The sequence below is a fragment of the Tyto alba genome, unplaced genomic scaffold, assembly GCF_018691265.1.
Source record: "Tyto alba isolate M040663 unplaced genomic scaffold, T.alba_DEE_v4.0 Super-Scaffold_14, whole genome shotgun sequence".
Lineage (NCBI taxonomy): Eukaryota > Metazoa > Chordata > Aves > Strigiformes > Tytonidae > Tyto > Tyto alba.
This window is the reverse complement of record NW_024881276.1, coordinates 1,367,357-1,391,291: the sequence shown is the minus strand read 5'-3', so window position 1 is coordinate 1,391,291 and position 23,935 is coordinate 1,367,357. Positions and strand designations below refer to the sequence as shown.

At 47.1% G+C, this 23,935-nt stretch overlaps 1 protein-coding gene across 1 annotated transcript in view; it reads right to left on the bottom strand.

The window, feature by feature from the left end:
* The window catches only part of GABRG3 (gamma-aminobutyric acid type A receptor subunit gamma3), a 339,341-nt gene extending 323,117 nt beyond the window's left edge, over window positions 1–16,224 (bottom strand). The window contains exons 1-3 of the mRNA XM_032982479.2: window positions 16,030–16,224; window positions 15,065–15,268; window positions 11,424–11,572 (exon numbers count right to left, since the gene is read on the bottom strand). Coding sequence (XP_032838370.2) covers window positions 11,424–11,572; window positions 15,065–15,268; window positions 16,030–16,136 — 460 coding nt within the window. The 5' untranslated portion in view covers window positions 16,137–16,224. The remainder of the gene's footprint in view (window positions 1–11,423; window positions 11,573–15,064; window positions 15,269–16,029) is intronic.
* Between the last annotated feature and the right edge of the window lie 7,711 nt (window positions 16,225–23,935).

Here is a 23,935-nt window from a genome sequence, read left to right as displayed (position 1 = left end):
GTAGTTAACTTGCCCTAAAAGACAATGTAAGCACATCCAAGTACTGCGGTGATATGCTGCTACCCGGTGCTGTCTAAGGTCAGCTAACTGCTTACCACAACCATTCAATCTTCAAACATGTTGGGTTTAACTGAGGAGGATTTACCAAGCCAATTTGGAGGATTTACCAATTTGAGGATTTACCAAGCCAATCAAAATATCTGCAAACAAAACGAAGGTCCCGCCAACATGCAGCTGACAGCCCCGCCAGTAGTTAGCTAATAGGCCCCATCCGACCCAAACGCCACGGCTCTGAGACTGGCAGAAGGTTTATATTCCACCCCCCCAGCCTTCTGCCTACCACGTGGCAAAGCCAGACCCCACTGAAATTTGTCTACAAACTGCAGACGGTTCACAAGACACCCGGCCACGGGAGCGGGGAGTTGGACGCTGCCTGCAAAACTCGCTTCAGCAGCCAGGGGCTCACGTAGCTGTGTAAAGCCAGGTCGGGTACGTCCGGACAACAAAACACCGAAAGAGCTAGAATAACGCCCTGACCCCAAATACCCGTGCAGGCCTACAAAACGACAGGATTTGTGTAGTCCGGCTAGAGATTTACGCTCGTAAATAAACAGGAGGGGAGCTGGAATCCCATTCAAATCCGTGAAGGCTTGACTCTTGAACGCATGCAAGCTGATTATGTGCGTAAAAAAAAAAAAAAATTGACAGAGAAATCAAAATAATTTTAAAAGACTTTTGAGGAAATGAACAAAGGGATTGTGATACAGTTCCACAAGCCATGTATGGAAAAAAAAAAAAAATTAATAAGTTCTTGACATTTTATTATGCTTATTTGGTACTTTAAATTAGCCTGTCTTTTTAAAATATCTCTTAATTTTTGTTAGATCTCTGCTATACAGAATTGAAGCTTATTTCATGAATGAAACCACTTTGTTTAATTCCTACGGAAAGCTTTCTCCACATTTGAAGTCTGTCCAAATAGCATTTCTGTTTCTGCACAAATCATAAATATTTAGAATTTCTTTTAAAAGTTTAATGTTTAGAAATATTTTTATTGGAAGTTCATTTAAACATGAACAGAACTAGCTGAGCTCTCATAAATTTTAAAATAAAATTAAAATTAATTCTGGTTGAGAGTTAACTTCTCTTACATTGCTCAAGCAACTCCCAGGTCTAAATTATTCTGGTTTTACCCAAAACAGTGATGGAAAAAATGTTATGGATCAATATACACATATTTATAGAAGCAAAGCAATTAGAACTAGATTTTGAGAGGGCACGCAACCACATAACAAGCACAATGTGAGCTCTGTTCCAGACATACACAGCCACTTAAACTCTGCCTAAATTCCACAAGACTTCCGAACACAAAAGACTAACAAGATTGGCTCTAGAGTAATGAGATATTTTTTAAAATTACTCCATAACAATAGTTTGCATTATCTCATTAGCACATAAATTGCCATTTTTAAATTGGGATAAAGCTGTAAGAAATCATTACACAGTTACTGGTAACCGTAGGAGTAGTGTTTATAGTGTTAATGTTTACTTTCCGTTAGCGATGATGACTATTAATATTTTACTACATGACCTTATAGGCGACATCTAATTACCTGTTTGCTCCTGTAAAACAAATGCCTATGCTAACAGGTCACTTCTCAGGGATAATTGTGGTCAGCTAAAACTTCTGTACAGTAGGACAAATTGCCACATTTGAAGACAGACATAGTAACAGGGCGTGTTAAGTCCCCATCCCTGGAGGTATTTAAAAGACGTGTAGATGTGGCGCTTAGGGACACGGTTTAGGGGTGAACTTGGCAGCGCTGGGTTTACGGTTGTACCCGATGATCCTAAAGGTCTTTCCCAACCTAAACGATCCCATGGTTCTGTGCTATGACTCTGTGAAGGTATCAGCGAATAAAATAAAAAAAAAAGACTCGTTCTTCCTGCATAAAAGAGAACGGGCTTGAACAACAGGCAGCGGTCAGAGCCCCCCACTTGCTGCAGACAGACAAGCTGACAGAACTGCCCTCCCTATTCTTCCGGATCAGACTACCGAAATAGGACTGCAAATGAAAATGAAAGCAATAATGAAAAATTTGGTGCAGACTTGAAAGAAAGTTTGGATGACAGCAATCCAGAATGAGAACACAGTCTTCTGAACGGGGTATTTTATCCACATGCCAGGTTTTGCTGCCATTTTGTCCAGGAGTGTGAATGACAGCGCGCACATAAACGGACTCCCTCGATTAACTACAGATCACTTTTATTCTTCATATCCTACCATCACCATCAATCATCCTTCAGCACTTTCATCTTTCATTTACCTTTCCCTAATGCATAAGCTGTAATTTTTCCATTATTATGGTTCTTGGGAATGAAAACTGTAGATCTTAATGGTTAGGCTCGTTTTACAATCAATCCCTGAAGTTTCCATTTTTCTTTTACTTATATTTGTAGGATGGGGAGAGTTCCTGTGTGATATTGTAAGACTGAACAGTAATAGAATTTGTTCCTGCAACATCAAGCAAGCTAGCAACCAAGGTCTGGATGAACAATAGCTGTCGTAAGAAAATCATACAGTTGCAAAAAAGAGCAACAATATTTTAAAATAATACGTGCAGAAAGTTTTCCTTGTTTAAAGATGACAGAATAATTCATTAGTTTGTGCCACAAACTCAGAATGCCAACAATAACACTGTACAAATACTTGCTCAGTACGCTCATTAATAACAACAACAACAAAGAAAGACTTTTAAATACACTTCTACACTTGGAAGAGTCACCATAGCCTAGGTAATCACAGAAGAAAGGAGAAAGAAGAAAGGGATTTTTAAATGTAGTTGATATCTCAGATTTTCCTGACTTTTTTCCTAAATTTCAACTGGTGGCGTCCCAAAAGTCTGTATGCTATACTCCCAACCTTCTCACAGATTTCTTAGGCAAACTTATGAAAAAGAAGAGAAAATAAGAACTAGCAGCTGCTACATATAATTTTGGGTCTGACAGTTGAGATGAAGAGTTTGGCAAACATTAACTGTCAACCAAACTTTCCTACCAACAGTGACACTCAAGAAAAACATTCAGTCTGAGTTTTCATCCAGCCATTTTAGCAAGTAATCACTGTCAAGAAATAAAACTCTAAATACGAGTTATGTGTGTAAATGAATTATTTCCATTCACAAAGAAAAGATTACATTGTAAGGAACCTTGCTGTTAAGTACTTGGGTAAAAGGCCTCTCCCTGCAACACAAAACCGGGACATCTTTGTCAACCCAACAGACTACACGCAAGACATAAGTATTGCAAAGATACAAGTGGCTCATTAGAAATGAGACAAAAGTGCAGTTTTATCTGAAAAAAACCTGTATTATTTGGGTTAAAATATGAGATTAGTTTTAGAAAAACAAAGTGTTCGAATGCTGAAATATTTCTATATATTGAAATACTGTAAACTTCAAATTAAAGTGTTGCTTTCCAGCATTTGATTTAAATTAGGTGTTCTAAAAAAAAAAAAAAAAAAAAAAAAAAAGAACCAAAAAAGAAAAATAACCAAACCTGTTAAATAATTGAAAAAATAAAACCACATTCTTCTTTTTTTAAAGCAGACAGATTAAATGGGAGGGCTTCAAGGTCACTGCATTGGTATAAAATTTCTTTACATATTCTTTTAGTATGACACATTAAGAGTTTCATCTGAAAGAAGGGTAAGCAAAATGTAGGGTGTTTTCCCCTAACTGTTGAGCAGCTGTGAACCAAACCAGGTCAGAAATCAAAGTCAGAAATTCCCCTTTACTCAGCTTCATGGTTAAGCAATTAGAAAAGCAGCACGCAGGGATGAAAAAGTTCAGTCAACAGCCTATCCTAATCAGAAATGTTGCCATGATCGATTTTGAACGAGCCTGTGTTCGGTGCACCATACCGGCGCCAGACAAGGGGGTTAGGTGCAACCAACCTATTTATTTATGTCCTGGTTTAAAACTCGAACGTGGATCACAGCTCTCAAAATCCAAAACTGGGACTTTGGAGTGGCCACAGAGTAGTTTACCCCTCACTCATTAGCCTCGTCATTAATATTTTAGAAATGCTCATGGCAAAGTCTGCAGAAGAAAGCATGAGTTACTGAGGATGCTAGAGAATCAGAAGTCCTGCAGATAATCAAGAAATCCCTTCTATCCTCCCATCTAGAACACGGGTTATTCCCGTTTGTATCGAATAGCAACCCTTTCCTCAGGAATATTCCTCTCCTCGCCTAAGTGTGCTTACACATAATGCATGGGAGATGACTGGCACTAAAATCATCTTCATATTTACTGTCTTACTCATGGAACCAGGAGAGTTATGGATTTCCCGTTTGGTGGCTGAATCAGAAGAAAAGTCTTCTGAAATAAAGACAACCCACTTTCCCCAAAAAAATAAAAATTAAAGTATCGATGAGAACAACTAAAACATTTCTGATTTTTTCTTATGATCTTTTTCAGCTGCTGAGCTCTCACCGTATTCAACCCTGTTTCCTAGATGGGGCTTAGCCACACCACCCCTCATCCTCACCAATGAGTTATTCAAGTTTCTTCTGCCATGTAAACCTCAATTAGACTAACGTCCGCAATCATCAGCAGATCCCAATACTACAGAAGTTGGATTCAGGACTACGGCTCTCCCCTCCCGAGTGCTGCCATGAGAAAAACAGAAGTTACTCCCTCCCTCCTTCCAGTGTGCAGTACCTTTACACACTGCTTTGCTCTCCAGGTGCAACCGTCTGCGATCAACCCCTAAGTGACAACCAACTGTCTCTCTCACTGGATCCTGTCATGTCTGATGCTGTCTCTCGTAGGCTAACGCAAAAAAAAAAAAAAAAAAAAAGACAGAAAGCAGTAATTTGACCTTGCATGACAGTTTACAGTTTTCTCTGCACTATGATCTGGGAAACATTTTGATCTGTGAGGCAATAAGCGATCCTCTGTCACCACAGATGGGGAAACCTTGCGGGATCTAATTTAAAGAGTATCAGGTGTGGCAATCAGCAGCCAGCAAAAATTACCTGACAGCCAGGGTGGTAATGGGCTGTGGTGCACGTCAGGGCTCATTTCTGTGCGGCCTGCTAGGAAGGCGGGTCCGACAGAAGGAAGGTTGTGAGACAGCTTCACAACTCGAGGTTTTCATTAGGACTGTGCTCGAAAACGCACACCTCCTTTAGAAAGCAACAGAATAAAAGTTGTGCCCGTTCACCCAGCAGATCTGTTCCTTGCACGCAGTGAGAAACTGCTTAAATTAGTTATGGAGAGAGCTTTAACCGCTTGGAAAGAGAACTGCTGTTAAACCCTGCCAAGCCAGTACAGCAAAGTAGGACAGACAGACCTTACTCTTCTGCGTGTGCCGACACAAACAAGCCCAACTATTTCTACCAGATACACTTGTAGAAACCTACTCCGAGTACTGAGAGTGGCCCAACTGTTTGTGAGACTGCTCTTGTCTCCAGGAATTTGCCTACTGATTAAAAAGGTATTTGAGGAGCAACGAAAAACAGCTGGACTCTCAAGACAGCTAGGACTGTCAGAGTCAGAAGGTATATAGGCATTCAATTAGGGAGTGCATGTACATGTGCGTATGAATACACATATGCATATACACTTTCATACTTCAAAGTTAACTTATTTGGTCTTATAAATACACAGTAAATACAGGGGACCACTACAGGCTGCGTAAGTATCTAGAGGATCCAAAAGGAATCTTGTTGCTGCAGTATAATCAAAAAGGTGGCAAAAGCGGGCGTTAGTGGTGAAAGCACCTCAGAACACAGTCTGATGAAGCTTTCTTCAATGTGGGATTCGCAGCCTTCCCTAATATAGTGATGCATCGGAGAAACAGAGAACGCAAACATGCGGTACAAATTATCCTACTACCCTTTCAGTGAATAATATCAGTAAAATCAGTATTATTCACGCTTGTTCTGGCTCCCCCATAATGCCTCAAGTCTGATTTGATGTCAGCTTGGCTATTTTTTATTAATAAAGGAATAAGGCGGGCAGCTTAGGAAGCAAGTGCTAGGAAGTATATGAAAAATAAATCAATATGATAAACTACCACACTTTACAAGACTTCTATCGCATTAAAAATGGAATTCAGTCTTTTCAGATCTGGCTGACCACTGCAAGAAGGATAAATTGAAAAACTAGCTGTCAGCTAAGTAACTCTGAGGCTCAGAAGTTCTGTCTTGTAACTTGCTACTACTCGATTTGGTTTTTTATCTTATTTTAGCTTAGTTTCTAATACTTATGATCCCTTCAATTTCCCTGGGTAGTCTGAGTACACTAGAATGTGGCCCCTTCTGGTTGACTTTTCTCTTACCGGCATTATTTCGCTGAAATGTAAGTTAACTGAAATTATTGAACTTTCCCTGGTAGAGTATAAATAACTACAAAGATCACTGGTACAGCCTGAAATGCAGGGGAAATAACTTCTATGGATTTTTCCTATGACTTTCAAGACACCTCTTAAAAATGCTGAAACAGAAATTTATCACTTTCTAACACCGCTTTTTCACATCGGAACACCGCGGGGCAAGGTAACGGGCAGCAGCTCTGTCTGTACCCAACAGGTGTGTGTAACCCCTTATTCTAGTCCCGCTGTGTCCTGGGGAAGGTATTTCAGGAGCAGGTGAAAAGGGCAGGTAACCACAGGAAGGCTGGAGAGCACCGGCTCAGCCTGCCGGATGTGTGGTTTAGAATAGCCTTGGTACTCAGAGTGCTGAGGTAGCTGACGGCTTGTTAGAGATGCTCCGGGAATGGGTTTGTTCTCTAAAAATTACTGGTGAAATAACATGTTTTCTTTCACATTAGCAGGCTGAGATAAAGAGGGAAGCTTGGATTTTAGCTCAGCTTATGAGCTACTCTTCACATTACTATGAAGTATATTACTATGACAGCCTTGCTGTCACTGGAATTTTGACCCACGTTAGTTATTGCTTCTTAATGAACAAGAGGAAAAAAATATCTTTTCTTTCAGGTAAGCAAGCCAGCTACCTACCAAAAGGTAACTCTTAGGACTTACTGTTCTTCATGCTCCAAACGAGTACTGCAGCTCTGAGCCTGGTCTAGGGTAAGATTTTTTTCCTCCTCCTGGGCACATTTCAGAAACCTCTCACATACTCACCTTTTTGATGGGTAGGGTGACTTTCACAATGAAAGAAACAATTAGCATATTATCTTCCACATGTAAAGCTCACTCAGGGAATGGGATCAGCAAAACTTTCACTTTGGAAGAAGAGACTGCTACAAACTTTCTCTCTGTTTAAGGCAACCTACATTCCACATGAAGAACGAAAAAATGTAGGGTAATAAAGGTAGCTTTTATTTTCCAGGACTGCATTGTGGACTAAGCTGTCCATTAGGAAAGGTGAGAGAAAAGGTTTCAGTAAAGCAAACTGACTTTGAAGGAAATATATTCTGTCATGTGCTATTTGATTTACCCGTGGTTTGCTTCATTGTTTTTTTTTTCTTTTTTTAAATGGAACTTAAATTTTAAATCAGTTAATCAAAACTAGAGCAATGGAAAAAAACTGATTTATTAACAGAAGCTAAATAAGACTGAGATTTTTCTAGCTGTAATTATAACATAATTCTACTCTGAGGCCTGTTGGTTTGCCTATTATTTATGTTCTCATTTAGTTAATAAAGAGGAAGTAAAATTTCAGGGCCAGAATTTAGTCCTACTAAATGTCAGGACTTAAGCCAGTGTGACACGGGTAAAAAATAATTACTTTTGAAGTGTAGCAAGCCTTACTGCACTTGGAAAATGTTGCACATCCACTGAACAGGTCTTCACTTCAAATGACTTTGAAACAAACTACAGAGTACTTGCCTGTGGAAGAGATTTCTAAGACCTTCACAGCTCAGAATGGGTTTACCTGATATTTGGGACTGGTGCCTTTTATACCATGCAACAGACCCAGGATTGTCAGCCCTATAATTGTAGCTGGTAAAAAGGAGGTGGGAAAGATGCTTTGTCTCCATAAAACACTTGTTGATCTAATCAGTATGCTGGTATAAACTGTTCAGGGTGAGGTGCTTTCTTTTCTTTTTTTTTTTTGGTTTCTTCCTCCCCCCCCCCCCCCCCCCCCCATTCTAAAAAGTGTGTAAGTTCTGTGGTACAATGAAAAACTGTCAGATGCCACCATTAAAATGAAAACCCTCGGGAGGTGTGCTGGTTACGGAGACAAGAACTCTGCCAAGCGTGTGGCCACAGGGGATGCAGTCAGACATTCCCCTGCGAGTAGAACCCTGCTTTGTTTCCAAAGAGCAAAGGCCCCTTTTAGCTAAACAAGTCCCATTGCTGATAGCCTTCACGGGGTAACTATTTTGCCTAATACTTCGGTTGTTCAACCCGCTCTTTCAAAATCCTATCTGGGCCCCTTGCAGCTGGTGCCTGTACTGCCCAGTGTGGATTGAGCATGTGGTCCGACCGACCGTCACTGACATGAAAGCCTAGGTCAAGTATATGCAAGCATGAGAAAAAAAAAATAAATAAAAAGAAAGAGCATGTCCCAGCCTTGCCCTACACAGTCTTCACGGTGGTTTAGAGGGGCTGGGTGGGAGAGGAGGAAGGCGGGTGGCTGAGTGGCTCTTCCCAGGACTCCATCCACTGGTGGCTACACTCCTGACCTGGGGGCGAACTGCGTGGCAAGGGAGCGCTCAGAATATGCCCGTGGGGTGCCAGGCAGTACCTGGACATACCTGAGCTGCCCTCAGGAGGATGAAGAACCACAGAAATGTCAATGCCTGGGACAGCATGCACCTCAATACCTTCGATTGGCCGCTGCCTTCTTCTCCCTCTGGCCTTTGGCTTGCAAAAGCGTGTTCCCAAGCAATCTAAAATTTACAATCCTATCCTTTGAAAAGGCAAAGAAGTCAGTATATCCTTAGGCTTTTCTGACTGCATTCGGAGGGAAGACCATTTCTTCAGGAGCACCGCTAAAGTTATCCACTGTTAGAAAGAGTGGCTTTGCAATAAAGGATTAGAAAACTGAGTGAAGAACCAGGTGGCATGAAACGGTGAGCGTCCCCTGTCCTGTGGGACAGCCAATTTGCTCACAGGCAGCACTGCACAAACGTAAAGGCCCTAGTGAGTAGCTGACTGCATGTTAGTCCTGGATTTAACCCTCAACATCCTTTGCTGGCTGCGCTTCTGCTTGATTCCCAGAACTGCTTCTCTCTTCCTCCACCGGTTCATTCCATGCTTTCTATAAATCACAAAACACGCGTTTTCTAATTGTATGCTCAGTGTTACCTGGTCCACTACCTTTTTCCCTGGTGATTGAAGTGGTATGTAATATGCTTTAACTGATTAGCATTAATGCTGGGACCTTCAGTTCAGGAACGCAGGCCAGTTGCCAGGACAAGTCGACCACCTAGTCTGAAGGATAATCTTCCCCCAGATGATGTGCTTGTGTGTGAGGCACCAGCCAGCAATTCAGGGAAGTTAGATATAATGCCTGATTCTCTCACATTCCCCTCGTGTTCTCCTTGACAAATGCTCCCTGGCTTCAAAAGGGCAACGTTATTTATCTGCATCAAAGATAGGAGAGGGACCAGGGAAGGAAGCCAGCAGTGAACTAACTTCTCTACATCTGAACAACACTCAGCTCAAGTTCTCAAGTAGCCAGATTTCTATCAAAGTGAAAAATGGCCTAGGACCGAGATGCTTGATAGAAAGAGATGGATGTAGTTGAGAACTGTAAAATCTCTGTTTGGTACAATATATGAGGAGCTGTGTAATTTAACTCCTTTCTCTAAAACAGGATTTATGAAAGTTTGTGGAGAGACAAAAGGAATTATTTTGGTAACAAGGATTTTCCAGTGCTGTTAGGTATGTCTGACCTCTACCGATTTTATGGCAACTGACACAGGGACTTTGAATGATTACTTCGCCCCACGTAGGCATAACATAATTTACTCTGCCTGAAGTCAGAAATCTGAGGACATGGTGTGCAAAGTAAAATACAAAATTTGTCTGAGAATGTCTTCCAGATGTTGATATGGGTGGGGAACTGCATTAAGCCACTTCTCCATCAGAAATTAAAATCAGCTAAATCCAGTATGACAAACTATGTGGAGAGAGATAGAAATGTCACCGGTGTTAAAAACAGACGCATTTGTCAAACATGGTCGTTGTAAATACAATGTAAAATCAAAGTAATAGCCATAAAAAAAAACAAACAAACAAACAAAAAAAACCCCACAAAAACAAACAAACAAAAAGCCAACAAACAAACTGAAAACAAATGCCACTTTCTTTCATACCACAGCTCTTTTTTTTTTTTTTTTGGAACTGTTGTATTGATGTAGCTATGAGACACTAATAATTGTAATGGTGAATACATACAGATGGCTCTCACTTCCCTCTAAACTGATCCAAAGGGATCACCTAGAAAGTATATCAATACATGTGCCATCAGCTAATGGCACCTTCACTTATAATCAGTGGTAGGAATTCTCCCTCTAATCTCTGCAAAAATTTAGGAAAAGCAAATTATACTAGGTGGTTGTTTCGAGCATCCCTCATTCCCAGTTCATTCTGAATTATATACAAGGTGAAGTAAATGTAAATGAGAAATTGTCTCTGATTTCTGTCATACAAACTTTCTGTGAGCAAACTGAGCAGCAGTTGTGCTACAGCCATTCTGATCGAAGGATGCAAACAAGGCAAACAGGGCATAAGCACAAAAGGCAAAAATATACTGGTTTGAAACACACAACCTCATTATATAAATTAAAAAAAAAAAAAAACAACAACAACAAAAAAACCTGTTATATGCAGGTATCTACTATCTCTTATCTAAATTTTATACCTATATGTAATAGTACTGCCCACAGGACACTTCCATTCTATCAGATTTCTTTTGGAGATAAGATGTCTGCTGGTTTGGGGAGGAAAATCTCCAGAGTTGACCTATACACAAGCAAATCCTAGTGCCTTCTCAGCACTAAGGAATATAACGTTCATAATCACATTCTGAAGGAAGTAGATGCACATTCTTCTCTTGCTGTGTCCTACTTTTTGCTTTTAATATGCCAGGTTTTTGTTTGCTTCTCAGAATGTGAATTTTTCATATGCATGGTTCAGATGACAAAAGAGCCAAGTATGTTCCTAACTCTGCCAAAGACCTGCTGAATACTTTAGAGCTAGCCCTTCCCCATCTCTGCATAAACTGTGCAAGCAAACCAGAGTTTAGCACCCTAAATTACCACCACACCTTCCCAAGAGAATTAGCATTTTTTGAAATACTGACTTGGAAATTAACTTCCGCCAAAGAAACTTCATCTCCACCTTCCCAGACATTTGTGCACAGTAACCAACATATAATGTCTTTTCTGCACCCATAGGTGCATAGATCCACCCTCACACGTGCAGAAAGAAGTACTTACTTCCAATATCTGGCCGTAGCTTTTTGTCATATTCTCTCAACAGCTTGTTCAGTATGAGAGTCACATCTGTGTCCTGTGTTTTTGGAGCTAAAACCCATTTTTGGTTAGCTGTTCCGTCTTCATATTCATCTTCTTCAACCTTTCTAGAACTGCAATAACAAATCAAACAAATATGTTAGTTTACATAACTAAAATCTGAGTTCACATTCTGAGTAAATCTCCACACTGAGTAAGTTTTAGGTATCTCCCTTGGCTTTGCATCTACCACAGCCTCAGGCTGTTTTTGCAACAGGATGTTTCCATTAACAGTTGTTGAGTGTCTGGGGACCGGCCATGATTGAGAATTGTTTAGAAATTGTCTTCGGCCAGTCTCTCAAAAAATTACACTCTGGGAGTTAATACAGCTATCAGAGTAGTATTTTAACCAACCTATCCTAACTAGTTAGTTTACCACATATTCCTACAAAGAGTGAACATCTACAGTATTATTTTATTAATACATCAAGACAACTGATTCATCTCTTGCACAAAGGCTAATAAGAGTATTAAAAATTCAGTTCATTTAATACTTCCTGATCATTTTATCCTATTAATAAATTATTATATTCTCGGTGCCTGAGTTTCAGAGTTTAATGTATTACAAGGCTTAGAATTAAGAGCTTGTTCCTTGAATTTAAGGTGGATTATCACAAGCACACAAATACACTGCATAAATTAATCTGAATTGCCCTGCAGTTGTAATGACATTTTTTTAAAAACAGTACTACACCAAGAGTTGCAACTTCTTTGCTTCATAGGTGGATTTTTTTTTTTTTTTTATTTTAAGGGTATGCGGATATAAATGTGGTGAAACTACAGTTTGCCCAGGAATCACAGCTAGAGCTATTTTCACACAAGACTGATTTAATTTGTGCGGTTTTTTGTGCACAAACAGTAAACTGTTGATTTGAAGATGTATCTTTTGGTATCTTAGAAACCAACTCTAATTGATGTCTCTCACTAGAAAAAACCTACGACAGTTAAACTGAGATTAAGTTCTCAGGAGAAAAGATAGCCTCAGTGGTGGAACGTACAGCAGCAACCATGTGCTGCTTAGACCTGCAACTGCCCTGGTGGGACAATATAATTTCACAACCTTTTTAGACAAATGTCACTAATTATGCAAGGTGCAAAGCAATGGAGAATCGGAGGTACCAGCCTTGCTTATTCATGGGATGTGCTACATGCATCAGAGCAACCTCCCTTCTCTTTCTCCCTCTCGTTCTCTTCATGACACTAGTGACTTTTAAAATATCTCCAATGTCTAGGAGACTTGATTGACATTCTATAGTAACAGAAAAAAAAAATGAATACGAGAATAAAAAATTAATCACAGAGCATCACCAACCCACAACATTGATTGTAAACCACCATGTGAGCATTTAATGAAACTTTTAACTGAAACTGCTCTATAGCCAATACATCCCTAAGGATGAGCCATGAATCACTTAACATGACCTCACAAACTGTGTGTGTTCAAGGTACAATTTCTGTATAAAAATAATTTTGGAACCTAGCACCCTGAGGATTTTCTACAGGGAAAGCTCATATAACCAAGTTGCAAAAATTGAGAAAACTTCGGGGAAATTTTAAACAGATGACCCTTCCTCCTCTGTTAGTGAGTTGCATTTTTAAAAAACTTGGGTTTACGTGACTCACCCAATGAGCATTAAAAGACCCAAGAGGATTTTTTTTTTTTTTTGTGTATATTTTTTTTTTTCTCCCTCAGATTTACTGCAGTTCCAGAACCGTTCTCGAAGGAGGCACCGTCTCCAAACACACACGGTTGTTATTTCAGAGCTGAAGCGCTGCAGCGGTGCTGAATCCCCCACAGGAAAGGGGCGCGGATCCCCCGCCTTTTCCTGCTGCGCCCACCACCAACTTCACCGGCCGCACGTGGAAGCGAGGGCCGAGTTCGGGTGGGATCACGGTTCCCGCTTCAGGGAGCCGCTTCTTTCCAACCAGGCGCTCACAACAGTCTAAGCAGACCTTTTAAATCCCCTCATTCTAGGAGCTTGTTTCCTAGAAAGTACTTCCAAATTCCTACCTACCTTCTAGATTAAGGCGGGGGGTGGAAGCGGTTTCGCTAATGCAGCGACACATATTTTTTTCAAGGCGGTTTTTTTTTTTTTTCTTCTTGAAGCGTTTGTGATTTCACTTCCCTCTCTACGCGATTAAGCTCCTCGAAGGCACCTGAGGTTGGATTTTCACCTGTAGCCTGACTGGTGACTGCCAGTTCCCAGCACGTTCCCGCCATCCGCAGGAACGAGCACGGGACGGCGGCAGGCCAGGCTCAAAGTGGGGGGGGGGGGGGGGGGGGGGAAGGCAGGCTGCCCGCCTTCCCCAAACTCCTCAGGGGCCGCTAGTTTTGATCCTGCGGGGAGACGGAGAGGAGGCAGCGCATAAACTGCAAAGGAGGAAGGCTGGGGAACCTCTGGGAGGGTGTGGGGAAAGGGTTGATTTCCTGCAGCACTCGCGCCTGGGTGCCGACGTGGAAAAAAAAAAAAAAAAAAGAAAAAAAAAAAAAAAAAAGGCCTCCCGGTCCTGTGGGGATTTGGGAGAGAGATGGCGCCTGGGTGCGGGGCAGGCGGGGAGGGCCTCTGAGCGTGCCTGCGGCCGGGCTGGCGGCGGAGGGACGCCGAGGCGACCCCGTTTGCCCGGGCTATGCAGCGGGGGAACCTTCCCGGCAGCCCGGGCAACCGCCGGGACTGAGGGCGAGCCCGTTCCCAGAGGGGACCGCCGCTGCCGCCGGCCGTCCCCCGCTGCCCGCCCACCGCCGCCGTTACCGCAGCCCCGCCGGGGGGTTCCAGGGGCTCCCCCGGCCCGGCCCTCCCCCTCCAAGCCCGCCGGGCCGCGGGTCAGAGCAGCCGCCGCGCCCCCCCCCAAAAAACCCGGGCACCAGGGCACCCCCAGTTGGCCCCTGGGGTTCACTCTTCCCGCGGGTGCCCCCTCCCTCCTCACCCCGGGCCCGCCGGCGGTGGAGCGCGGAGGGAAACCGGGGCTGCCGGCCGCTCCGGGAGGGGGAAACCGGGCAGCTCGGGGCTGCCGGCCGCTCCGGGAGGGGGAAACCGGGCAGCTCGGGGCTGCCGGCCGCTCCGGGAGGGGAAACCGGGCAGCTCGGGGCTGCCGGCCGCTCCGGGAGGGGAAACCGGGCAGCTCGGGGCTGCCGGCCGCTCCGGGAGGGGAAACCGGGCAGCTCGGGGCTGCCGGCCGCTCCGGGAGGGGAAACCGGGCAGCTCGGGGCTGCCGGCCGCTCCGGGAGGGGAAACCGGGCAGCTCGGGGCTGCCGGCCGCTCCGGGAGGGGAAACCGGGCAGCTCCCGCCGGGTGCCGGACCCTGGGAGCCGGAAAACTTTCTGCCGGGCCGGTTGGGGTTAGAGCCCTCGCGAGTGACCGCCGGTTTCCCGGGAGGGACGGCGGCGGGGCTGCAGCTCCTCCGGGGAGGGAGCGGGGATAAAGCCCCGGCGGGGCGCGGGGGGAGAGCCCGCTCCCCTTCCCGGGCGCCGAGTACGTTGCAAACTCCGGCGAGCGGGACTCCAGCCCGCAAGCCCCGGAGCGAGGAGAGGGGAGAGAAGCGGAGAGGAGGGGGGAGCGCAGACTTACCAGGCGTGAAACACTGAGAGGAGGAAGAAAACCGGCAGGAGCTTAGCGGACATGATCTGGGCAGCGCTGGCCAGGTGAGAGGTGCGGCAGGATGAAGGAAATGTTGCAGGATGTTCACATGAAAGGGAGGATGAGGCAATGAGGTGAAGCTCCTCGCCTCTCTTCCTCTGTATTCTCAGCTTTATACCCTGAAGAAAATACCCCCTTTCACACCGCTCCAGGAAGGGAGGGGGAAGGCGAAAAGGCGAAAAAAAAAAAAAAAAAAAAAAAAGTGGGACGAGGGGGAAATCCCCAGCGGAGAGGCTGCCAGGGCCAGGTATAAATCAGGCTCCACGGTCTGTCAGGCGCTCAGCGGGCACCGGAGCTGCGGCGCTTGCCCCTTCCTGGCAATCAGTGGCCGGGAGCAGCGGCGCGGCCTCTCCCGCTCCCCCGGCGGGCGCTGGCCGTGCCCCCCCCCCCCCCCCCCCCGCGGACAGCGGAGCCCGGGCCCCGCCGGGCCGGGGGAGCCGCGGGGCGGGGCGGGGGGGAAGGATGGGGCTCGCCTCGCCTCGTCGTCCCCCCCCCGCCCCGAGCTCCGCGGAGCGCCGGGCCCGCACCGGGGGCCGGCCCGCATTGGGGAGCGCCTGGTCCCCGCTGCCTGCCCAACAGGTACCCGCCTCGCCGGCAAAAGGAGGGCGGGGGGGGGGGGAGCCGGGAAGTGAACCCTGCCCCCGCCCCGGCGGGCACACAGACACAGACACGAACACGCACACGCGGGATGGGGGGGGGGGAGCGGCAAGCTCGCCCGCCGCAATCAGCCGGCAGCGGGGATTTCTCCCCGCCATCACCACCCCGGTGCCCCCCCCCCCCACCACCACCACCACCACCCAAGGGGGTTGCGGCGCCCGGAGGCAGCGTCTCTGCTTTGGGGGGGGGGGGGGGGGGGGGGTCCCCCATCCTCCGCACCCACCCCCCCCCCGACTCACTTGCCGATCGCCCCCCTCCCCGTGGCGCTGGGGGTGCTCCCTTCAGACGCGGGGGGAGGAGGGGTCGGCGCCGCTTCGGGTGTCGGGGCGGTCGGAACCGCGGGCATCCCGGGCTACATAGAGACGCAGATCCGTGTAACCGGGTCGGCTACCGAGAGGGACCTCCAGCACCGCCTTCCCCAGGCAGACAGGCAAACAAACACGGCGCAGCGTGGCTGCATGTGCCTCGGTCCCCAGCTGGGTGTACGCAGAAGTTGGCACTCACCGCACGAGTGCATGGGGCGGATATATATCCCTAAAACATGCCCGTAAATGTATACACAGGGGGAGATGCTGTAGGTTGGACTAGGTGGGTTTACGTGTATGTTGGCAACTTTAGAATAAATGAGCGTTTTCTGCCGTGAGAACTCGGAAATGTGACGGGAGCCATGTGCATTCAGGGCAAAAATAGTTCGGGGCTGGACATCATCTGTCTTTTTACTGCACCAAGAACAGCAGAGATGTGATTTTTAGCGACTTCAATTCCCTCCAGGTGTGTGGAGCTTGGCATCAGGGTAATAAGACTATTCCCCTTTGGTTTCTGAAGGGGAAATGACAAAATTTCGCTTACATGACAGTAATGTGGAAACGAAAAGCTCTGTTCGAGGTACGACGAGTGATCGTCTTACTGTGAACAGAAATCTCGGAAGCATAAATCTTTGCTTCCTCCTTCCTTACACATAATTTCCAAGTTCTGGGGGAGTCGTTTTTAATTATGACATTGTATTTAAAAAAAAAAAAAAAAAAAAAAAAAAGTTCTGCTGGAAGATGCAGTCTTGCTTTTAGAATAACTCCTACATGATGACTAGAAGAGTTGGCTGGAGCGAGTTCTGTTCCCGAAGTTATTTATTGAAAGAACGAGACAGTTTAGGGAAAATCCGCTGTGAGCCAGGCAATTAATTCCCAGTCATGCACTTCAGGGTTTTTTCAACCTAAACGTCTCTTTACTAGATTATACAGCAGTTCTTTCGTGTTGACTTTGGCTAATTGCAGTTACTGTGAATTGCTAATAACCACTTGTTACAACACTTGTGCTCTTTTCCGTCGCCAGCTGAGAAGTGCAGGTGGACTCCAGGCCGCCAGCTACCTTGAGGAAGTAACGGCTGGAATATCGAAGGGAAAAGGGAAGGGGAAAGGGATGGAAAAGGGAAGAGAATGGAAAAGGGAAGGGGGAAAGGGAAGGGAGAAGGCGAAAAGGAAGGGGAAAATGAGAAGGGAAGGGAAAAGAGAATGGAAAAGGGAAGGGGGAAAGGGAAGGGAGAAGGGAAAAAGGAAGGGGAAAATGAGAAGGGAAGGGAAAAGAGAATGGAAAAGGGAAAAGAGATGGGGAAAAGGAAAAGGGAAGGGGGGGAAATGGGAGGGAGAAGAGGGAAGGGAGAAGGGGCAGCAAGTGCTCGGGGGTTGCCTGCATTTCACCGGACAGAGCCATGCGAAAAGGGCGGCTTTCTGCAGGCGGGAGCCGGTTAAGCAGCACGCCGATCCGCCGGTGTGGAGTTTGCAGAAACACCGGGGCTGTGGGGCGTGGGGGGAGGCGGGACGGGGGGAGCCGCCGCCTCTCAGCTACGGGAGAAACTCCCGGGGGTGCCGGGGGTGCCGGTCGCTGCGGCCACGAGCGTTTTCAGGCACCCGAAGTTTTTCCGAAGGCTGATGCTTATGGCAACATCACCCGGGGCTCCGAGGTCGCGGTGCCCACGTCCCGGCTGGCGGTGCCTGCGCGTTTGGAAAGCGAGGAGGGGAAGCGCCCCGGTTACGGGGGGGGGGGCTCGCCATCGCCGGCTACTCCCGCGCCGGCCACATATAGGGAAACGCATATATTCACACACAAGTCGAATAAATAAAAGCCTGTCCCGTCCCCCGGAGCCCCTGCCGGGGAGATGCCGTGGCGGCGGCCGCCGCGGTCCCGGGTGGAACGGGCCGGGGGTGTTCTGCCGGCAGCGGTTTGGGGCAGGGGGGGCGGCGGGGGGTCTCCTTCCCCTCTGCCACGGCCCGGGAGGGGGGCCCCAAGCGGGCCCGATGATCCCGGAGGAGAGACCCAGCGGCGGCGATTTGCACAGAGCCACGGCGAGCCCGGGGCCGAGCGCCGCCGGGCTGTGGGCAGCCCTGCTCCGCGGGGACCCCCGGCCCCCTTTCCTCTCTCGGGGTTTCTCCGCGGTTTCTCCGCGGCTGCGGCTCCGCTCCGCCTTCTCCTCCCGCCCCCGGCCCCCTTTCCTCTCTCGGGGTTTCTCCGCGGTTTCTCCGCGGCTGCGGCTCCGCTCCGCCTTCTCCTCCCGCCCCCGGCCGCTTTCCGCCGCGGCGCCGGGATCCTCTGCCGGCGGCCGCGGGAATCGCGGCGAGATGGGGGTTGTGTGGACCCCCCACCCCTAAACACCCCCACACCCACCCCCCCCCCCCCCCGGCTCCAGCCAGCCTTTCCCCCCCCGTTGGGTGAGCGGGTGCCGTTACCGGTGCCGGGTGCCGTCCCCAAGTCGCCTCCGGGAAAGCCCTCGCAGCCTTGGGCTGAGGACTCCGCTCTTCCCTTGCAGGGAGACAGCAAGCCCCAAGGCTCGAGCGGAGCTTTATGCTTCATTAATTATTGCCTCCTTCTCCTCAGGCTGTAAGGAAAAAGAAAAGGTGCTGTTTTCCCTCTGTTGTCCTCAGTGGGCTATGTGTTAATGGCAAAGGAATACTTTGGCACCGCTCTCTATTATTCCTCATCCCTCGGCCATTTCTACTTTTCCTCTTTTCTTCATTCTCACGTGCTTTTCTCCTACTTTTAAGCACACTCTCTGCCTTTGCTGAGCCCTTTCAAATTGTGTACGCAGGTAAGGATCGTGGTTATCCAGCATGCGTTTTAACAAAAGAACATTTTTCCATACCCTGTAATGTTAGTAAAATGTTTATACTCTCTATCACAATAAAATGGATCCACACGTTAGCTTAACTTTCATTGCATTTTCACAGAGGGTTGCTATCTTTTCGACTTGAGGGATATGTAATGTTAGTAAAATGTTTATATTCTCTATCACAATAAAATGGATCCACACGTTAGCTTAACTTTCATTGCATTTTCACAGAGGGTTGCTATCTTTTCGACTTGAGGGATACTGAAGGGATACCTCTGAGGTATTTCTTGTGCAGAAGAGGGAAGCAAGAGCCTCTGAAAGCAGCTGTGCAGGGAGCTAGTTAGCATAAATAAGGGGGAAAATGCAGAGGGAGAGAATGGGGCTCACAGATCCAATGTCTCACTCGCTAGAACTAGGTGCCCCCTTCCTAGCACTGAGCAGGTTCCTGAAGTTGGGCACCTGAACTTTTCTGTGATTAAATGTTGGAGGAGCCCCCTCGCCGGTGGCTTTCCTGGCATCCCAGTGACTGAGGCTGCCACCTTCACCACGAGCAGCACGGGGGGGGGGGGGGGGGGAACTGGGGCTACTCTGCGACAAACAGGGAAGGGGGAGAAACCTGTCTCCCACAGCTGCTGGAGGTTTATTAGAGGTTTATTAGAGACCAGAGTCGCTGTCACTGCCGCCGGAAGCCGTCGGCTTTGTACAAATAATTAAATCTGCCTTGGAGCGGGAAGTTGGACCTCAGAGGCCCAGCCGCTTTCGGCGTGCCCTGGGTTTCGCCCTGGCCGGCCCACGGGCAGGGCACGGGTGCTGCGGCTCTCCAGAAGCCTGGCCTAGGCCTGCAGGGAGCAGCACGGGCACCCCGGGCGGGGTGACGGGGCCACAGGGCACCCCAGCAGGGCAGGGCAGGTCCTTTGGGGGGGGCGGAGAGCCCCTGCGCAGTTGGGGGGGGGGGGGGGGTCAGCAACAGCAGCCCGCAGCGAATGGAGAACTGAGCCCAGGCCCGCTGTGGCCAAGACGGCTGCGGGCGGCTGGTTCCAGCACTTCTTACTGTATATGTGACGAGCTACGTGGCATTTATTTTTTTTTTTTTTTTTTTGTCCGATGTGTACTACACCAAATCTTCCCACCCAACACAACCCATCATTGTCGGTCCGGTGCATTGCAACCTACCGGTGCTTCGTGGTAAACTACAAATTCATCTAACTGAAACGAGTTGGTATTTTCAATCGACATTCTTAACTTCTTTTTCACTTTGTTTTCAGCCAAGGCCAATTTGAACAGCAACTTTTAAGACGTGATGGCTGTGAGAAGTTATAATTGCTTTTGGGGAGGGCAACGAAAAGGCAAGTAACGCAGTACAGAATGGGACACACACTTGAGTCTAAATTAGTAGTAATCCTAGGAAGATCGTGCAGAAGTCTTTTGGGCTTTATAAAATCTCACCACCGTTCTTTCTGACTTTCTCAGATTTGAACAAATGTCCACAACAAACCAGTGGAAGATGCAAAACTGGTAAGGTGAGGATGTCACCTAAAAACTGCCACGACGAGAGGGCCATATTTAAGTGTTTGTAGTGACATAAAAACATACAAAGAGCCAGAAAGAATTCAAGCAATTTGATCAAACACCCCTTTAGAATAATTTAGGTTCCTCTGAACATTTCAGTGTCAATTCCAATCTGAGGAGCAAGGGTGTTAGGGGAAATATATCCTTATTACAGAGAACATTATCTCCAGATTTAAAAAACAAATAGCTGCGCAAGTGCTGCATTCATCCTGTCTGCATAAACTGAGTAGCAAAGCAGTTTCATTCAGTTTTCTTGGAAGTTTAATTTATACATTGAGCAAGAATTTTTGAAAGACAATATTATTTCATAAAATAATTTCTTTCTCAGTTTTGTACAAATATGTTTAGTTATTCCACAGAGGACATACTCTATTTAGAAAAAAGGCAGAACACAATCTGAGATAACAGAAGAAGGCTGAGCTTTAGAAAATACATTGTCACCCAAATTCTTTCTTGGAGTAACCTGACCCAGCTCAAATATCAGAAATAAAAGACCTTTTCCATTGTATTTGACTCGTTCTTCCATTCTTAACGGGCGCGAGCGAGAACTTGCAGTAGAATTTGGCAGTAGAACTGCACGCACTTACTCTCCCGTGCTGAATTGTTGTAATTCACTTTTCAACTATTTTTTTTTTTTTTTTTTCATGAAAGCATACAGGAAAAACCCAAATGAGAAGAAATTCCTCTTTATTACCCTCTGTGGCTGTGACTAAGCTGTGAAGCAGATGTGCCCCCGCAGGGTCCCCATGCTGGGGACAGTAGCCCAGCTCACCCCAGCCCTGAAGGCACAAGCTCCTTCCAGGGGAAATCAGAGGAGGTTGATGCGCATCCAGAATCCGCGCCAGCCTGGAGCAGGACAAGGCCAAGGTGTTTACTTGGAGCCAGGATCTGGGAAATGCTCCCGTCTCCCACAGTTCAGATGACATCAGTGAGTAACGGTCTCCCACACAAACAGTTCCACTGGCTGCAGAGATTGAAATCGTTAGGTGGTGTGTAGCGCGAGGCAGTGGCATTCAAATATTCAAATATTCCAGCCTGGAATCGATCGGCTTATTGAAGCATCGCCCAAACGATGGGACAAGACCTGCTCTTCGGGCAGGAGCACGCGCTCAGAGGTGGCTTCTTCTTCCTCCTCTACCATTTCAATTCTCAGCAAGGATTAGGAGCCTGTGGGATTCTCTGAGAAACGTAAGGTAGACTGTTTCTTCGGGAAACTTCAACCCGGTACAGCAAATCCATGATAACAGAACGAACCCTAGTCGTTACTTTCTGCCTTTACCTTCAAACACGGAAAGCGATAACATAACTGGAAATCACTTATGTACATAGGATATCTGTGGTACCATATAGCTTTTGCAGGTAATTATCGGGTCCTCTACACAGCTGATAAACTGTTCACTAAAATAAAGCAAAGGGCCTGATCCTGCGATCATGCAACTCTGCTGTTTGCAGGTAGCTCTGTGTTCGGTGAAGGCAAGGAGACTTTCCACGTAAGTAAAATAGATCAGATTTAGAGGTCCTGGCACTGAGTCCTGCAGTGGATACCAGAAAATGTTGCTGAGCCATTCGAGGTGAGAGTCAGACTTGGGCGTAAGCAAATAAAGCACAGAAAATCCTCTGGGACAGAGAGGATGGCTCTGGAGAAGATGCTGCGAAGACGGCTCGGAGCTTCTCATTTATATAGTGATAAAGCCTCACACTGGAGGCTTTTTGTGGAAGTCTGAGGAAAGCATCCTCTGGAGGTTCGCAGGTTGCTCACACTTTTCAACAGTGTGGTACATACAGGCTCTGTATTGTCCCAGGAGCATCCAAGTGCCACTTTCAGAAGTGCTCGCTGGCCTGAGGTCTCACCAGGCATTCCTGCACTCCAACCTTCTCTTGCAGAAGAACATTTGCTGAGTACCAGGATGGGGTCAGGACAAAGGTCTAGGTAGCACAGTATCCTTCCTCTGCAAGTGGCCAGAAGCAGAGGTTTTTAGGGAAGAATAGGAGGAAAAGGGCACTTATATGTGATATTCCTCCCAAGTACTCCTTTAGCTTCTAGCATCTCTTTAGCTTCTATCAGCGTCTCAGGATCCTGATAAAGTTTCAATCTATTTAGAGAATTGTGCAAAGGTCCCATGCTCTAGATTAAACTTGAACCCCCAGAACCTGGTTTCGGTCAGTGACTGTCCAATTCACACCCTAATCTTTGGAACATCATTGTTCAATAACTGTTTTTATTTTAAAACCCTACAACTACCTGATCTTCCTGTGGGGAGAAAAAAAAAAATCATCAAAACAAAACCCACCATGTTTTTCATGTAGCTTGAATGGTTGGAATGCGAGGAGAAGAAGTGTTTAGAATCCAACTTTGTAAATATTATCATAAATAAGAGCGTGTGATAAAAAAGCTTGAGCCTGTTCCACCCGTAGTTTACAATGGTTGGGAAGAGAATTGAGCTTACAGGTAGAACACATATCTGCCAAGAACATGGTAGCATGGGTACATATGGGGTCAAAAAAAGGGCAAATCATCAAGTGGACTGTCTCCTGATGGGTCCTCGCCAGCCCACCCGTCATCCTCAGACGCCTGGCTGGGGAAGATTAATTTGGTGCATTATGCTGTGTCACTGATGCTGCCAGGGTTACATCCCATCTGTTACTCTGGTGAGACTGGAAATAGCAAGCTGTTGGTAAACCGCTTCCTAGCCAGAAGCCTTGTCCAGGTGTCACACACCAATCTGCCACGAGTGTCAGTGGTGGGCCCCCTCCCCATCCACCGCAGCAAAAGGCTCAAGGGCAGTGGGTAAGCACCCACCCGCCGGGGGGAAGGCAGTCTCCCCCGGTGATTAACAAGACCCTGCCACGCTGCTCCTTCCACGGTCACTTTGCCTGGCCACGGGAGGAACGCACACCCTCACGAAATGCTTAGGAGAAAAGTTCTCCGGGTGTACTCACCCCGGCTGAAGAGGACTTGCTAGCTTTACCAGCCCTGATAGCGTGTTGGGCTCACCTCTCCTCAGCTGGATATTTGGCCCCTAGGAGCCTAGCGTGGCATCCGTCGTACATCTTTATGGCTGCAGGAAGAGGCAGAAGAGGCTGCAAGGGAGAGGGTCTGTCTTGCGTGGGCAGAAGGATCTGCTGCCCTCCACCAGTGGCCAGATGTTTGCAGCTGCGCCAGAGGTGCTCGGTGAGCGAAGCGCCGGGGCCACCCCGTCCGGTGTGCGTGCACCTCGCCGCCCTGCATCCCTGCGGGACTTGGCCAAAGCTACGCGCTCTTCCGTGAGAAACCAGGAGGTCTTGTTGGCTCCAGCGTTTCTGTGGGAATAACCTGCATGCAAGAAAAGAAAAGAGCCGTAGGGCTTTACAAAGCTCCGCCTCCCAGCAGGCTCCGCAGTTTTTCAAAGTTTTCAGTCTGCAAAGGACCGGGTTCATTGTATTCAGGCACCATTATCCCACTTTTAAAAATAAAGAAATGGTGAACAAGGAGGTGT